This window comes from Vidua macroura, chromosome 2 (assembly GCF_024509145.1).
Source record: "Vidua macroura isolate BioBank_ID:100142 chromosome 2, ASM2450914v1, whole genome shotgun sequence".
Taxonomy (NCBI): Eukaryota; Metazoa; Chordata; class Aves; order Passeriformes; family Viduidae; genus Vidua; species Vidua macroura.
In genome coordinates this window covers 39,049,165-39,067,978 of record NC_071572.1, presented here as the reverse complement: position 1 = coordinate 39,067,978, position 18,814 = coordinate 39,049,165, and the positions used below count along the sequence as shown (strand labels likewise).

Genomic DNA, 18,814 nt, shown 5'->3' with positions numbered 1-18,814 from the left:
GAACTGAAATCTGAAAACTGATCTGAAAATGCTTTCGAGGTACAGGCAATGTGAAGTTCATGGTGCAGTACAGCAGAACATGACCAGGGCACGTGTCTGACTATCTGCACCTCATCTGTATCATTCCCTCTTTGTGGAGAAACTGACAGAACTGCTTCCAGTATGCTCATAACAATTGATCATCTAATTAAGTCTTTAGGCTTCATGGCTCCAAATGGTGGCCTGTCAGCTCTGAAAAGGAATTAAATTCAGGATTCTGTCTTTTCCAAAGAACAGATTGAAATTTTCTGGCAGAACTTGTGACGGATCTTTGCACTTGCTTGTAGGTTGAGTGTCAGAGGTCATCATACAGGAGCTATTGGCCCATGTTTTAACCTCTGTGGATTTGCACGAAATTAGTTTCTTTATCTAGTAGCTTCAGCTGCAGATATGATACCCTCCAAGTTGGAAATTTGTACTAAGTTATTTTTTTAAGAGTTACCTTTGAAAAATTTTGAGCTTTATGTTAGTAATTCCCCCCTATTGTCTCACCTTCTGTAACTTTTTCTAGATATTGAAGTTTTGCATGCTTAATGGGTATCTGTTTTGAAAGTTTTACCAAGGCAGCTTCCAGCAACAGATGTTTAGAGATATTTTGTTTTTTAACATAATAATAGGAAAATGTAAATTGTCCTGTTTCTGAAATTCTTGGTGCTTATGCCAATTTTGTGAATGGAAATCAAACATCTGCTCTCAGATTCCAAGAACCCCTTATAATTTCTCTTCTGTGGCCTTGTGCTTGGAATGAGCAATGGGACTGAAAGAAGTTAATGTGGAATAATAAGTAGCAAAATCATTCTGAATCCTCCACCTCCTAAAGCAAAGGATATATGAAGTGTGCAGTATAAGAGGACAAGGCTTTAAAAACAAAACAGTATTACCTGTTACGAGCCTGTGCATTAAGTTTATTATCTTCCCAAAGCATTGCATTTGGCCTTTCAAAGTACTATGCAAAACCAGGAGTGTATGGGCCTGACATCTTTGGTCTGTCCTGTACAGTTATGTGCTGTTCAGGTAAGGGGAAGGTATCTATTGGATGAGTAAAGAACAGTGTTTCCTAAACCCCTGTTTTTAAAAAAACCCACGCATTCGCATATTCATGCCATCTACATGTGTAAACATATGTAAAATGCTGTGACTAGATAATTTTAATTGATTTTTAAAAAATTTGGAGTTAAGCTGAAGCAATTTATATTGGTTCTGTATGTGAAGTCAACAGCATTTGAATGTCTATTGGCTACTTCTCAGGGTTTTAGAGGGCTTCTACTATACTAATGGCTATCAAACATCTACTTTTTAACTAGATGGCCCTTCTAATGCTGGCCTCAACAAGAAAAAAATATTCTTTTACTATTTCCTGTTTCTGAAAACTGAAGTTTTACATAATGAATACAGTCTTTTGTTAGTGTCTGACTGCCTCAAAAGAAAATTGTTTTAATTAAAGCAGCGCTGCTGATCTCAGAGCAGGAGGCAGAAAGTTGGCATGGCTGTTTCACTTCAGACTACCACAGGAAGGCTTGTGGCAACATCAGTAATGCTTTTGTACAACTTAAACTTCAGTGTGAGTAAATGTACTGTAGGGAAAGAGGTGAACCTTAGAGAGATCCTGTTTTTCCTCTCTGTAACTGTGCATGTTTGAAGGGATCTAGAGACAGCATCTCATCCAGCTTCATCCTCTGAATAGCATCAGCTCTCAGTTTAAATTGATTGCTTAGAGCTTTGCCTGATTGGATTTTGCACTGAGATTACACAGCCTTCCTAAAAAGCCTGCTCTGCTTTTATTTTCATTTTTTTTCCCTCACATCTATTTGGAAGTAATTTTTGTCACCGGCCAATTGCAACTGCACAGTGTTGTAAGATAAAACAAGGTCAGAATATCTGAGATAGTCATTCCTATTATATATAATTTAAAAAGATTTACAGATGTATGGATGAGATGATTAGGCACCTGTCTTTTTTTAACAAGTATTGCAGTTTAGATTTCTAATTAGCACTCTTCCTTCAGTGAAAGAAAAAGTCAATTGTGAATAATTGTGAATAAACTATGTGACACAAAAATGTTTACAAAACAAAACAGAGCCTTTGATATAGGAGTTAAAATAGCTGTAAATCAGTTTCAATAAGAAACACTATGTATGGCTGTTTGTTACAGCACTTTGTTTTATTTTTGGACACATCAGGTAGTGCACAGAATCACTAATTTTGATGTCCCTCTTTTATCTTTACTAGGTAGTTAAATATATTGAAATTGAGTATGAATTTAGGAAAGTTGTACATTAGTTATAATCTCTCAAAACTACAACATTTATTATCCCACAGCGCTGAAAAAATGTGAAGATATACTTTTAAATATACACATTTCTCTACTGTAAATTTATCTATCTTGTGAATCTGTGGTCTGGGTTAACTACATCCAAGACATGGAAACCATGAAAACTTCAAGTCAATTGTATTGTAGTTCTTACTCTGGGCACAAAAGTTAGGGATGCTGTTTCAGTAGTCAGTGACGCCGAAACTTAACCCAGCTTTCCATATGTATCAACATGAATGGCACTAATGTGTGACTTACAGAGCCTGTAGAAAATTTCAGTGAAGCCTTTGGGTTCCTGCCTTATGCTCTGTCTCACCCTGAGAAAGCTGTTCATGAACTTGTTTGTCAGAGCTTATAACCCAAGGAATATTCTTTCTGCAATTTAGGAAAAAAAAATGTTAATAAAGTACCTTGCAAACTTTAATTTGTTTAGCTACATATCTAAGAGAAGAAACAGAGGGAAGCATACAGAGTGCTCTGTATAACACTCACTTGAACTTTAAGGCAGGGAAAATCTACTAGTACAGCTGGTGTGTTCTGTGAGGTCAAGAATTGCATCTTTAGGTTGTGTTCAGTGGTGGAATTTGCAATGACTGTAATATTATATTTGCAGTTTTTAATGCAGAATTAACCAGCCTCTGCTGTTCTTGAGTATTAAGAGGGCTGTGTGCTGTAAATAATGGTGAGCTTCACCTTTACTTCTGCATAGCAAGTACTTGGTAATCACTGGGTCTTAAATTTCAATTACTTTATTAGTTTTGCAGAAGAAAATGAATACATAATTGTAGTAAATTCTTCTTAATTGTAGTTAATTGTAGTTAACCATTTGAGAATGGTTTGGTTTGTGGTTGGTTGGGATTTTTTTTGACTTTGTAAAAAAGCATGAAAAAAAAGATTAATTGCAGAATCAACTGCAAATGGTATAACATGGTTTTCGGATGTGTGTTGATTAATGAAGATTGACTGTTTAGTGAAATCAGTAAGTGTTCTTTCTTGTATGCTTCAGGATTTCTTAAATACAGGCTATTCTTTTTGTTTTCTTTATTTAAGGGAAGGTTTTAGGTTTTCATCTCAAGAAGCTGCTTCAAGTTTTGGTGATGATCGCTTACTGATAGAAAAGTTCATTGATAACCCTCGTCACATAGAAATCCAGGTTTGTACTATTATTATTATTGCTCCTATTATTGTGTATTTATTTAGTGAGGTTTGAACTCATAAATAAATCAAACTTCAAAATGTTTCAAACGCTCCACTAGAAAAGGCCTAGAGTCTTGTGTTTTTCCGGTGTCTTGGGTCATTGCTCAAACTACATGGCTATCATGTACAATACAGCCTTCCTGTTTTTATTCCCTAGCCTTTCTTTAGCAGGAAGACTGTGAACTGTGCTCAGTTTGTTGGGGGAGAAAAAAAGAAAGTTGTAGGCATCTGTCCTGAAGGCTGGAGGTTTGAACTCTGGATCCTGTTAGAGTGCTTGAGTGCAGCAGAGGATGTAGGGGTTCAAGAACTGCCATGCCAATGATTGGTTGCAAGGGCTGTGTGGTTTTGTCAGTATTTTGGAATTCTGTTCTGAAGTATCTAATTCTACTTGGGAACTCAGGACAGTTTGTGTCCCATTTTGGGCAGTTTGTGGTTCAAAATCAGGCGTATTCTCTTTAACTTCTGCATTACTTCCATTTCTGTCTTTTATTGGATTTAGAGTTCAGTCAGGTCTCCTGATGCAGAACAAAAGTTGTTTCTTTTAGGCACTTGTTCACAAAGTTATGATTTCAAAATTTGTGATAGCTGATCTTATGTAGGTAGCTGAATTGTGTTTTTGTCAATAGCCTTGAGGTATTTCCTGACAAGAAATCTATACGGAGCATCTTCATTTCCTCAACAGAAATTTCATTTTTTTTACACAGAAATTTCATTTCTTTTTGTGCAAAATCTAAACCTTTTCTGTGTTGTGGCACATGGTGTTTTTTTTTTTTTTTTTTTTTTTTAAGTAGTGAGAGGCTGAAGTAGCTCAATAACTGAATGAAACAACAGTAAACTTGATAGTGTGGAATGATTTCTAAGAGAGAAATACTTAACGTTTTTCACTCTGCCAGATGTGTGCTCACAGCTTGATGCTTCCTATGGGGCTAACTTGCAGATCATAGAATCTTAGAATGGTTTGAGTTGGAAGGGACCTTGAAAGGCCATCTAGTCCAACCCCCTGCAATGGGCAAGGACATCTTCAACCAGATCAGGCTGCCCAGAGCTCTGTCCAACCTGATCTTGAACGTTTCTGGGGATGGGGCATCCACCACCTCTCTGGGCAACCTGTTCTGTTGTTTCCCCACTCCCATAATGAAAAATTTCTCCCTTATATCTATTATTTTGTAGTTTAAAGTCATTTCCCATTTTCCTGTCGCTATAGGCCCTGCCAAAAAGTTTGTCTCCATCTTTATCAGCCCCCCTCTAAGTACTGAAAAGCTGCAATTAGGTCTCCCCAGAGCCTTCTTTTGTCCAGGCTGAACTACCCCAAATCTCTCAGCCTTTCCTCACAGGAGAGGTGTTCAGACCCTCTGATCATTTTTGTGGCTCTACTCTGGACCTGTTCCAACAGACCCATGTCTTTCTTGTACTGAGGACTCCAGAGCTGGATCTTGTGCTCCTGGTATGGTCTCAGCAGAGAGGAGTAGAAGGGAGAAGGAAGAGTGAAACGAAGAAATGGTCTATAAACAGTCAAACAGCAAAATGAAGAAACAGTGTAAAAATGAAACCTTATTCTCTATTGAAAAGTCATGGAAAGGTACATAGTGAACTTGATTTCAGCACTGATCTTAGGGTTCAAAGAGGTCAGATTGCTAGAGCATCTTTCTGTATTCTCTTGCTATGGCTAATAATTTTTGGCTACATATGTCTTTTTATTTCTTTTTGTCTGTGCAGATCAGTACACCTTAAAGGTCTCTTTCAGTGCTTGCAGATTTGGGAGATTGACCAGGTTCCCACTGATTCTTCAATGACAAAAGTTAGATGAGACTGGTTCTCCCATACTTCTATGAGTTCAGGGCAGTATTTACATTGTCTTGATTCCTTTGGGTTTAAAAAAAGGGTTAGCCCAAAAAATTAAGCAGTGCTGTATTTAGGAATGGTTGAATAAGTTCAATAAAATGGCTTTGCTAGTAATAATTTATAGTTTTATTTATAATGGGTATACAGTAAATGTTGTTTTCCTTATACAAGCACTTTGATGGTAGCTTTTAACAATATCATGGCATATCATTTTAACTTCATGTTCTAATCAGCTTTAGGACGTTGACCTTGGTTCATTTTCAAACTGCTGAATATACAAACAATTTGAGACCAGATGCCAAATATTTATTAATTTAGCAGTGACTTTTAAATAGAACTTTTTTTAGCTTTCTTATACTTCTCCAAAGCACTGGTACTTAAAATTGTTAAATAAGAAGTTTCCTGTGTCTAGCTATAAAACAATCACTTTGTAAAACATGAGAAAAGACTAAAACAATTAACAGGAAAATAGAGTCCAAATACACTTTATGCTTGAACTGATTTGAAGTCCTGTTCTCCTGAAGTATCTGATAAAAAGTTTAAAGGAAGAGTACGTGAACAGTCCTACAACTGGAAACAGAATTTAGCTGAATCATGTAGGAGGGATTCCACTACATAATATTTAATTATTTTTATTATTGCAAATGCATGTAGATGTGCATAGCATGTGCTAATGTCCTAATCATCTAATCCTGCAAAATGGGGCATTTTCTGTTATGACTGTTTAGATAATAGAAACAAAAGCTGTAGCTGGGACATGCATTTTTAGTGAGATGTGTACTGGAATGTCACAACATCTCAGAGATGATGATTTTGGAATGCTGCAAATGTCTTCTGAAATACAATTGTTTTATGGTTAGTTTCTTCTACTGGAAACAGTGGACACAGAATAAAAAAAAAAGCCTAATGCTGGATTTTGTTGGCTTATTCTATTTGTAATTACTTTCTCATAGTAGATGTTTATCCGTGTCTCTTTTTTCCATTAACTAAGAATAGAAACACATTTCTTTTAAGATCCAGGTTGCTGAAATTTACTAGGATATGAGAAAAGTCCAGAAGTGGAAAAAAGTTACTGCTTGGATTAAAAAAATGTATTATCCTCTTCTGAAAAATACAGAGAGAGAGAGGAGAAAAGCACAATGACCAATTTTTATTGTAATGTTCCAATATTTTTTGGTTTTTTTGTTTTGATGAGACAGAATTCTGTGGAAAGTTGTAGGCTTTCTAACAGTGAAGCAGAAGTGCTCACAAGGAATCATTCTGCTTACAGCACAGTGATTTTTTCATCAAGTACCGTGCTATGCTCTAGAGGTACTGCTTTAATACTAAAATAACCCTCACAAAAAATTAGTCCAAAAATCTTTGGACCTTCCAAATGATTTCTTTTAGGGCCCCATTAATTTATAGAGCTCCACTACAAATTCTGGATTGGATGGGTGACCACTTAGGTAGGAAGTACCTGTTTTTATTCCCCTCTCTCCTCTCCCTTCTCCTCTCTCCCCTCTTTGTGTTGAGTCCCTTGCTAGGGGAGCTAGCAGTTGGCTGGAGCATCTTGGTGCTACTACTGCTGCTAAACCTCCCCCTGGACAGGAAGGAGGATTCTGGGAGATGCTGTAGTTTAAAAAATCCTTAAATTGTCAGTCTTCTAGACCCCTTTTTCCACTAGAGAGCTCCATAAATTTGTGGGAGCACAACAGAACTCTTTAGGAGGGAAAACATCTGATCTTCCAGGGCACAGAACACCTGGATCTGATGCTGCACAATGCACATAAGTTGTCTTCATGAGTTCACTGCCTTGTTTTCAGTCACATCTACCCAGATTTTTCACGCCTTAGCAACCATTGGTGTCATAGATGCAGAAATTCATATTGCCTAGTGCCATACTTGCTCTGTGGTGCTAAAAGGAATAATAAATAATACAGATTCGTTGTCACAAATGTGGTAGATATGGTTGAGTTCACACAGTTTGAGGAAGATTGTCTCCTTGCTTTATCTTGTTGGTTTTCAGTGTAGGAGTGAGCTATTAAAGAATGAAGCATGAATATTGGCATGGGTTCCCGCAGATCAGAGCAGGAAGATAGATGGAAAAAAAATGGGTTAGAAGAAAAATTTTATATGGAAGAAAGGGAGCAGGTGTGGTATGTATTAAGAGAAATTGTTCTAAGAATAAGTGTAGAGTTATCATCATAAGATGGGAAGAAGTTGTCGTGGTTTGACATGGAAGTGAATTTTTTCCAGGAAGTTGGGTCAAACCAATCAGTGGTCAGGTTTGGATATTGGCACCTGGAGTGACCACTGAAAGTATGGACACGCCTCTGAGAACACAAGGGGTTAAAAGCAAGAACTCCCAGGAGAACTCTCTCTTTTAGTTCTGGTCGTCAGAGAGTGCAGACCTCCCCTGCCCGGCCTTGGGCTGGGTGGGGGAGGGGAAGCCACGCGGCCTTGCCCAGGTAGGCCGAGGGGGGCTGAGGGTCTGGAACCGAGCCAGCTCCTGTGGATGGAAGGGTGGAGAGAAGCGGAGATGCCTTTGCCTCCCCCCCCCCCAAGAGGGAAAGAGACAGAGAGCCTGGCGGCACCTGGAAATTTGCCGGCAGAGGAGAAAGAGAAAGGGGGGGATGGTGCCCAGCGTGGGAGGCGGAAAGCCGGACCGAGATATCAGCCGTCCAAGGAGTCTGAACTTTTAACCCTTTCCAAGAAATGAAAACTTTTCAAAAATATTACTCCTCCTTAATTTGTAGTAGAAGAGAAATAATCCGAGAACTAAGATGTTAGAAGAAAAAATATTTAAGTGGGAAGAGATGATGAAGTAGCTTTAGCTAGACTTTTCTTATTAACCATAGACTGAACCAAAATCTCCTGCAATAAAGACTGCATTTTAGAGAGATGCAGTAGTAACCCAGGGAGACCTGTTTCAGCTTCGAACAGCACAAAAATAGCGAGAAACGAAGAACGCTAAAGAGGGAATGGTGATACCCTCTGTCTTTGGGAAGAAGATGAGTCCTGTTTTTAGACCCCTCGGCCCCAGGGGAAAATGGGGGGGACTGTAGTCCCCGGATGAGAAACTGAACTGTTGTATCTTTAAGTCTGTAGCAAAGCATCCTTAAAAGAACCCTATGAACAGTCTGTCCATGCACAGTGGTGAGAGCACTGTGACATGGAATAGAGAGTGTCACACTAGCAGATTTTTTCCAGGCAGTTACCATGTGTGACAGGGAAACACAGGGGGGCAGCTGTGTTTCCTGAGGAGTCTATAGTACAAGAGAGACTTCTCTCTCCCTTGATAGTTTAAGTATTGATTATCTGAAGAGTAGTAATTTGATCAAGAATCCCAGGTAATGTTTCATACTAAGTGTTTTTAGAATTGGGAGGAGGAGGGGTGGTTTAAAAAGTCTTCATCCTAGATTTAGTTTATGTGTTTTCTGTATTAGTAGTAGTTTAATAAAGTTTTTTTTCCTTTGTTATTAAGCTTGGGCCTGCTCTGCTCTGTTCCTAATAACATCTCACAGCATTTATTTAAAGAAAGTGCATTTTCATGGGGACGCTGGCATTGCGCCAGTGTCCAACCTTAACAGAAGTCTACTTGAATCTTCAAATCTAGTATTTGGTATTGGAAATAGGTGCATCATACCATCAATTTCATAAAGGGACAGAGTTCCCTTTCTTACTTGCACCTCTAGTTTAAAGTTGAATCAATTAAGAGTTCTGTTATGCTCAACTTATGGGCTTTTTTCTAGCTTGTAATTTATGTAGTTGAATCTAGATACTTGATTTTGTTACCCCTTCCATGAACTAAGCTGCAGCCAAGAACTGTAGTTACTGATTTTTAAAAAATTTCTTAAAACTACTGCTTTTATTTCCTTTGAAAGTACTGAAGGAGGTGTAAATTTTATTCTCCTTAATGAAGGATAACAAAGTTTCTGAATTTTTTTTTCTTCATTAAAGACAAGGCACTGTGGTTTGCCTACTAAGAAAGCTCCATTAGATGTTTTTTCTGATAGCTTTTGTGTGTAATTCAGGAGCAAAATTTGGCATCCTTTCAGATTTTTTTTGTTGATGCAATATTTTGCTTTTGTGTAATTTTGTAATGCAGTGCAATTTAAAATGCTTGCAAATGTAGTTTTAATCTTATTTCAGCCTTTTGTAAGAAGATCCCTAATATTCAGAAATCAAATTTTGAAGTGAGAGGGTGTTTGGCTATGTACAGACTCTACATAGATCCTTTAGAATAGTCCTACTCAGAATTTGAAGGAATGTTCAATTAGTATTTCATATACAATTAATTTCCTACATGAGATTTTTTCCCCCAAGCTTTATTTTTAGATGGGGAAAAAACCCCCAAACCCTAAATGCTGCATAACAGTATTATGTCAAAAGACCATGTGCTTACATCTGTTTGTTAATAGCAGTATGTTATTGTTTCAGATTTTGGCAGATAAACATGGCAATGCCTTGTGGTTGAATGAAAGAGAATGCTCCATTCAGAGGAGAAACCAGAAGGTTGTGGAGGAAGCACCAAGGTGTGTATACTGGATTCTTGATGCAGCTTTGTAGTAACTGAAAGCACTTTTGGAAGCCTGCTGCTTTTATTTATTGTACAAATGCAAGAAAATTTTATTCTATTAAAAAGCACAAAGAAAATAAATGCTTGTTACAGTCATTTGACTGTACTGCAATTTTGATGTTGTTCTTGAGGGTGTTTTGATTTTGCTTTACAGTGTCTTTCTGTAAGAAAACTAGTATTGTGTAGTTAATTTTAAAAATGATCTTGTATAAAATGGATTTGGATCTTACCAATCCAATGTGTGTGGTATGGCTTTGTGTGTATATATATGGTATTTTCCTTTGATATTTACTTTTGGATATAAAAGTCAAGTAAAATATGAAATAAGTATGAATTTTACCATGGATACAGGTATTTGACTGTTAGAATAATTGTGTAGAGGCCATATAATACTGTATATTTCCATTTGAATTGGAATATGAAGTACAAAATACTCTGCAGCACTTTTAGTACCATTCATGGTAGTGAATTAGAGATCTAGATGCAAAAGTACAAAGTTGTTTTAATCTTACTGATTTAATGTGAAGCTGAAATTCCTTGCTGCTATGCAAGATATGGACTTGCTGTATTTTCTGTTGCATAGCAGTCATCAGAGAATACGTGTGTAAAGAGGGCAGCAAGAAATTCTGATTTCAGAAAGGCAGACACAGGTATATCACTGCCTGTGGGAATTACCAGTGTAATATGTTCACCAGCTGGGATGGGTTTGCCATATTTTTTTATAGCACGGAACTATGTTATGCAACAATTTGGGATGTGAGGAAAAGCACATCACCCAAATGACATTTCTTTAGAGGTTCCTTATTAGTTAATGTTGAATCATAATTTCAGGACTGCCACTGTTTGGCCTATATTTTAAATAAAAGAACAAAGTTTAAATCTGAAGATACAAATCCACTTCTAAGTGCTTCCTGCTAGTGCTTGTGGATTTCTTGGAATCTTATGCTGCTTATGCCTAAAGATCTTCCTGTGTTCTGGAAAGTGAATATTTCAGGTCCTGATACAATGCACATGTGCATGTATGTGTACCTAAGCACTAAAATGATCTTCTGCCTCATGAATATATGTAAGGCAGTGCCTGTTATTCCTGCTCCTTCTCCATGCCTGTGGTCAATTAAAGTGGCATGATACGTCTTTCTCTCACCAGCCAGCTGTGATCAGAGTGTTTTCTTTCATCAGAAATACCAACTTTTTAACTTTCTTGGGCTTCTCTGTTGGAGTTGCCATTAAGTTTTCTCATCCCCTCCTATGACCCTATTAGAGTGTGAGCAACTCAATAACTTCCAAAATTTGGCATGAAAACCTTTCTTCCTTTTTGTTGTTGAATGTTTTAGACTCTGCCAGACTTCTGTTGGCAGCTTTGGAAGCGTTACCTGCCTTACAGCCACTTGCACTTGGCTGCAGAATCCAATAATTCTCAAAGGGTTACAAGATAAGTAGGGCATTAACTTCTGTGAGACACCAGAGAGACCCTAAAGCCTCAACTTAACACTTCTTGTAAATGCTGTTTCAGTTTGATAGCTTGAGGACTCCTGGACACACCTCTTCTGGTACTGCTGGATGTAGGAAATAGACTGTCCTCTTTTCTCCTGTTTTAAATGATGGCTGCTATTAAGAACTCTGAGATAGGTCAACCCTTTTTATTTTCTCTCATGAGGCCTGGGAGATAGGGATGTTATAGGCTAAATTTCTTTTTTTTTTTTTGTCTTTTGGACAATTTAGGACTTTTGACATTGGCCTCGTCTCGTGCCTTTTTTATTTACTCTTATTATGATGGCATTTTCCTATGTGTCTAAGTTAAGAGACTGAGGGCCTTTTGGCTTGGAGAGTAACCTATGATTTTCTTAAAGATAAGTCTGCAGCTGCTGAACTTATCCATATGAAGTCATTTTGTGTTTGTATCTCCAGTTTTCCTAGGGAAGTTTAGGCTTTTGTTAAAAAAAACCCAAACAAACAAAACACCCTCTCTGTTTTGAGAAGAGAAACCCATTTAGCTTACACACTGAGGTTACAATATTCAAGGGACTCCTAGTGTTCATGGTGCTCAATCCCCCAGATTCAAATAGGAGACCAAAAACTTTGCTTGTACCCTTTTCACATAGTGAGTTTCACATGTGAGTTGTTGTTCCCTCTGTTTTGGGAACCACAGACAATAAGATACATCCAATCAGCTCTAGTTTTTTAATTTGTGCTCTGCAAAGTTAGTGATGCACAAAGCTTCCAGTGATGTACCATAATTTTATCTGCTTCTACTTTTACACGTTTTTGGATATGCTGTTATCTTCTCATTTCACAGAGGCTAACATTTAAAGAGATGAGTGACATGAGTGGCGTTTAATAGTCTTAGTGTAGTTCCTTAGTTGAGGTTTTTGTTCCTAACTGCCCAAGCTCTTCTCTGTTCATTTTCACAGGCAGTTGCCATGAGACACTGTACTTTGGCAAGGAAAAATACGAAGGTGTGGTTGTATTTTCCTGTCTGCTGGAGTGGTTAATAAGAGATTATTTCCCATGTGGAGAAACAAGACCTATGAGTTTATCAGAAAAGCCATGGATTCTTTGGGATTAATCAAAATTAAATGGACAAGAGTATTAACTGACATCCTGTTCAATAATTGGAGTAGTAACTTAGAGGAACGCTCTAAAACTTTACTTTGGTGAGCACATGTGTCCTATCTAACAATTTCTGAACCTGTTAGAAGCTTCTTAAAGCATTGCAAATTTGCCTCACCACTTGTGTGAAGGAATGGTCATCTGTTCAGAGGCACTGACAATTTGAATGAATGTATATAGGCAGGAGCTTAGAAGGTGCATTATTGAACTAGACTCTATCTACAGGTTCTCCTTAGAGTTGTTCTGCATATATGTGTGTCAGACTCTACATTTCCGCTCACTGTCTAGAGTCCTTGAAGGATTTTGGGTTATGAGAAATGGGAGCCTGTTCTCCTTGTGCCTGTGCGTGTGATTCATAGGTGGGCACCATTCAGATGTGGGGGCAGAACTGTGTACTCAAATCCTTTAGCCTATTTATGCCCATGGTCTGGTAGTACATAGTGAATACCTCAAACGATAATGTTTTGTGTAGATAAGTAATTTTTTTAAACAAGCAATATGCTTGGAGCAGGGAAGCTGACCTTGACATTTAGAAAATTGAGGTTCACCACCCCGGTGGTGGAATCTTCAAATGAAGGGTAAGTGTTATTGATCATTTGTTTTTTTGTCCAAACTGAGCAGTAAATTTTCACTGATGGTGTAACTGTTTGTATTTTTCAAAACCTCAACTTTGTCTGCGAGTGAAGGTGATAGGGGTATTTTGGGAACCCTTATCTGACTTCCTAGAAGTGGAGAGGTAACATCTTGCCCATGTGGCCCATTTGTAGAAACAAAGTGACAAGCCAATTGTATTCCCTTTGATAAACTTTACAATAACTTGATGAAGGTCTTATGAATAAAGTGTCATGTCTGATTTATTTTTTCTTTTTGATGCTTTTATTTTGTGAATACTTTAAAAATTTTTATGGTAGCTTTTGTGCTACCATAGGAGCTCTTTGGTCTAAAGAAAAACAGGTGTATGTGTGAGAAAAAGATTTGAAGTCAGGTTTAAAATGCTGTGTTTTCAAGTGATGCCTAATTAGACTGGAGAACAGTTTTCTTTTTTATATAAGGTGCATTGTTAAAAAAGGGAGAAACAATGTATTTGAAAGGTAAAGCAGTAGAGGGGAATATGAAAACTTTGGTTAATTAACCTAGCCAATGGTAGGGATGATCCAGTCATTTCAGAGTGTAAAGCTTAACTGTGTGGCAGAGATCAAGTTTAGCCATGTGACACCTGTGTTCCATTCTGTGGCTACCAGAGGAGGTGAGCAGTGAGAACTCAGACCTACATTTAAAAAGTACAGGGAAGACACCACTGTAATGAAGGGGACTAACTCTTTCATCTATATGAGAAGTAATAATGGTTATTCTAGAAATAGAGTATGAAGCTGATACTGAGAACATTTTGTTCTTCGTAAGCTACTCATTGACCTTTCATGATAAAAGTCCTGCAGAAATTACTGAATTATGAAATGTTGATTTCATGTAATGTATTATCCTCTTTTACTGAATCAAAATAAGAAGTGTTATGAAACTATTTTACATTTACCAGTGCCTGTTCTTAGAAGTATGACAGTTTTTATCTTCTAGTCTTCCCTTTCATCTGATGTAGGAGCTTATACAGCTTTCTTGAATGAGACTTGACTTCCTTTTCCTGTTGGTCCCATTGTTTGCTAAGAAAGAAATTTTTTCCTAAATTCTGAAAATGCCTGCCTTATGGTCCATCAGAATCTGCCTGTGTGGGCACTGGAAGGACAGATATGCACTTTCACAGTAAAGAAAATCATTCCACTGTCTCCTACTTTGCCTAGATATTTGCTCACTTCTTGTGTCGTGTCAAATATGGTTTGTTGTGGCAGAAGTATCTAGCTGTTCTGCGAGTTCAGGTCTCAGTGAAAAACACCACAATAAGTGCTGAAAGATAAGTCCTGACCCAGCACTGGCTTCTGAGTGCAGTCTGGGGCTCCACATGGAGCTTCACTGGCTTTGAGGCCACTTTAGATAGGTGAGGGCCCCTAATTGCTCCTCTGCAGAATTAGGGGCCACTGTTGAAGCCATCTCAAGACATATGTAACACTCGGTGGTTCTGTTTTAAAGAGTAACTTAAAGGCAAGGTAAAAGTGACTGTCTATTCCCTTGCAAAAGTAATTTTAAAATGATAGCTGAGTTATGTGCTGAAATAAAAGTAATAAGTATATTTACAAGATGAATAACTACATGTTCTTTAATTGAAAAATTAATGTATCAGATTGAGGGCAACTGGTTTCAAGGCTTTGGTGGAATACCACAGAAATATATATAATTAATCTGTGTAGGTTAATCTAAATCTGAATTTATGGTACAGATGAGAGTAACAAGCAAAATATGTTACTTCCAGAAAGACTTCCAGAGTCTTTTGATTCACTGGCCCAGTGGAAGTTGTGGAGTGCTCTCCTAAAACAAGAGACCTTGGCATTTGGGCAGTGTTCACAGTGGCTCCCAGAGTGGTAGCTGAGCTGCTCTTTGGATGCCCTTGAGTGTGTCCAAGATTCATGGAAAAGAATGTATTGCAATTAACGTGGATAATAAGTATGTCTTCTAAGATTGCACTGCTTTATATGTCCTTTTTTCATTTAATTTGCATTATTTTAGATATCACTGTTTTAAGAGTGTTGTGTTATTTTATATTTTAGAGACTATGGTTATTAATCCTGAATTTCCTGTATGTTAGCAGTACTTGTAAAGCATGCGGTGTATCTACTTAGGGGCAATATAAGTGTAAAGACATACATTTGACAGTCCTGACATGTTTTCATAACTTTAATAATGGTGCTGTCCTATTTTGACCATAGTTTAAACAGAAAAGTAAATGATAGAATAATAATTTTTTAACTAAAAAAGTAATTGTTTCTATATTGTAGCACTTTTCTAGACCCCGAAACTCGAAGAGCAATGGGAGAACAAGCAGTAGCTCTTGCCAAAGCAGTAAAGTATTCCTCTGCTGGAACAGTAGAATTCCTTGTAGACTCCAGTAAGAATTTCTACTTCTTGGAAATGAATACTAGACTTCAGGTAAGAAAAACAACTCTTCAGATTCAGAAAAGTGTTATTTAAATAAACAGACCATAACCTTCTCCTATATTTAAGGGTCTGTTCCTACAAAGATTTAAACATAAGTATCTTGATGCACGTAAGCACTTCCCACTGAACTTAAAAGATCTACTCACATAAGCCTGCCTATGCAAGACTTTGCAGCAGTGAGCCCTTGCACAGCACTTAACTAAATGTTCAGAGCTTTTTCTCTTTGTTACACTTGACCTAAAGACCTTGCAAAAGGTCACTGCTAAGTGCCACTGTGAGTTCACAGCAAGTGGCTAGCCACTGTGCTCTGAGGTTTTCCTGAAGCCTACTGGTCCCTGAAGTTTCTTTCTTATTTTTTATACTTTGATGATCACTTGCTAAGTTTCTCTAGGAATGTGATTGAAACAGTATGTGTATATGAGCAATAAAACACTAGCAATCTGCATATGATTGAAATTGTGACTCGAATGCAGCTATGTAAAAATGCAACTTGACAAGATGACGGATTTTTGTGACAATTCATGTAGTCAGTTCTAATGTACACTGCAAGTGAAGAGATGAACCCCTCTAACACTTTTTTGACTGCTTGATGGATTTCTGGCCATAAGCTAAGAAAGCAAGTATATAACTTGAAGTCTGGATATCTTTCTAGAAGACCAGAAGAGCGTTCAACTTGTGAGTCCATTCTATTGCCTCTATCCTCTTTTTCTCACTTTGTTAAATAACAGCAGGAAGACTGAAATGTGGAATCAAGCACCAGTTTGATAAGCTTCCCATTCTGTCTTAGCTACATTTCATTAAGGTTATGTCCTGTGTGCTGCAATGTGGGCAATGATAGAACATAAAGAGATCCTCATAATCTGACATTGCATGACCTTATGCAATAACTGGGTAAACTTATGATTTAGGTATGTTTATGCTTTGGGTAAAGAAGTTAAAGAGAATTTGGGAGGGGATGTTACAATCTTTTGTGCCAGGGTAAGACTGCTGGTAAATTTTTTCTTGCCTTGCAGGACAGCAGTGGTTTTGGAAGTAGCCATGACAGTCACTTCACATGCCTTTGCTAGGCACTATCAGGTCCACCTTAGATTCAGTTAGAGGGGAGTGGTGCTTAATGACAATGTGTAGTTCATTGAAATATTATGAAGAATTCTCTCACTTTGGTCATATTCTTTACACTTCCCCCATCTTGTCGTTTTTGAGCCAATGTTCTCCAGTGACTCTATGTTCTTGTTTACATAGAGGAAAATGAATTTATGGTTTTCTGCATAACCCACCAGAACTTGAAAACCATTTCCTTGCTGTAGTATTATTGACCATAAGTTCCTAAATGGGATTAGTGACAGACTATCCTTTGACTCCTTTTTGTGGGTTGTTTTTAAGACATTATCTTTGCTGTTTTGCAGTGTCTTCCCCCTGCAATACCCATTGGTAGATGTTTGTAGTCCCATATTTCTAAGGTCTCCACATAGGCAGGAAGAAAGCTTTCACAATTCTTTGGACTCCTTTTGAAATATAGCCTAAGCAGTTTGACAATCTCCATAATAGCAAACTCATTCTTTCCAACTCTTAAAGCAATTTACTAATCTGAAATTAGACTACTTGTTTAGATATTCTCTACTGCCTCTATCCTGACTTTGTATTGTCTCTAATTAGCATTTTAGCTTGAGTCTGGAGTAGTAATTTTCTCTGATTTTCCCCCAGTCTTACCCAATTGATCTTTCACTTCTCCCAAGTCTCAGCTAACAGTTATGCAACTAATGTATTGTACTTGCTCCCTACTGTTAAGAGCCAAGCCTAGAAGCTCTACTGAAGCTTGTCCAGCTTTAACTTCACGACCAGGATAGTCTCCAGATCTTCCTGTATTGCTTCATTCTTTTTTTCCCTTTTGCATCTCCTAACTGGGATCAGTGACTAATAGATTCACTTGCCTTGTTCTTGCTGAACACTCCACAGCTGGAAGAGCTTTCCAAAATGATGGATGTCTGATCCATAAATGATCCTCTTAAGATATTTGTCAGCGTGCATTAGACACAGCTACCTGTCACCATCATCAGAACATTTCTACTAAATTATGCATTGTCTGCTTTAATGTTTCAGCAATCTCTGATCAGATCGCTGTTGCATTTTTATTTTAGACGCTAACTTCAGAATATACTTGCTAACTAAACTGTGTCCAGTATTTTGCACTGCCTGTTGACATCTCCCCTCCCTCCCTCTGGTGTATCTTTTGGATGCCTTTCAGTCTTTCTGGTAAATTATTTTCCAGTAATCAGAGTTGTATTGTTACTTTGCTGTTTTTTTGGAGGACTCTTTGGGAATATACCTTTTCTGTTGTATAGTTAGGTGAAAGAAGTGTAAATAGCACCTTGAAGGAAGTTTGTTTTATTTAGTTTTTGTTTTAAGTCTTGCTGCAATACTATACAAGACTGGGAAGCAAAAGAAAATTGGTGAATCAGCTCCATTGTGTCTTTTTTATGCTACACAAATTTGTTACAGATGTTTTACTGCCTCTAAGTGATTCAGCTAGAATGGCTTATTATTTGCTGTTGGCAATGTTCTTTTTGTTGTATCAGCTTTTCTTCCATCTTTGAGGCTAGCTGGTAAGTATGAGATAGAAGATTGATGATTGCATAGTAAAACTAGTTCTTACTTTCCACAAGAGGACATAGAGATGTCTGTCCTAGCAACTAGAAGAGAACTTGTACAGTGTCATTTAGGGCACTTTTGCAGTGGTTTTCAGGCAGTTACCACTGTTAAAAGTTGAGGCAGACCAGATACTGAATATCTGATTCTTTATAGTGCTCATGGTGTGGTGTGTTTTCTGTTGCCTAGCTGTCATCAGCCTAATCAAGGGCAGTCCTGGTTCAAAACAACTTCTCAAGAGCTTTGCAATCACTACAAAGTTTCTGACCCCTTAGAGTGATAACCTTTCTGGCTTCCAAGTTATGTTAAAATCTCCTAAGGTACTTCAGAAGTGCTGGCTTTCACCAGAAAGGTTTCTTCTTTTCTTCACTGGAAGAATAGATGATGTTTCTCTTGGACTTTATATAAGGAAGTCTGTGGTCTGTACTTAAAAAATATCTGTTAATAAATGTGTGTGTGGTATAGCTAAGCTTCATACATGTGAAACAGTGACAGCAAAGGGAAAATTTCCCATATTTTAGATGTTTGTAGTACCTTGAAATGAGAAGCATCCCTTGTTGGCTAGA

At 37.6% G+C, this 18,814-nt stretch overlaps 1 protein-coding gene across 3 annotated transcripts in view; it reads left to right on the top strand.

Annotated features, from left to right (window-relative positions):
* PCCA (propionyl-CoA carboxylase subunit alpha) overlaps nucleotides 1-18,814 on the top strand; it is a 272,572-nt gene that overhangs the window by 91,620 nt on the left and 162,138 nt on the right. For 2 of the 3 annotated variants that reach the window (XR_008441592.1, XM_054004588.1), the window contains exons 10-12: nucleotides 3,401-3,503; nucleotides 9,812-9,906; nucleotides 15,443-15,593. Coding sequence is in view for 2 of the 3 variants with exons in the window: in XM_054004588.1 (XP_053860563.1) it covers nucleotides 3,401-3,503; nucleotides 9,812-9,906; nucleotides 15,443-15,593 (349 nt within the window). In the remaining variant the exon portion in view is untranslated. The remainder of the gene's footprint in view (nucleotides 1-3,400; nucleotides 3,504-9,811; nucleotides 9,907-15,442; nucleotides 15,594-18,814) is intronic. The other variant, XM_054004591.1, reaches the window with a different exon arrangement.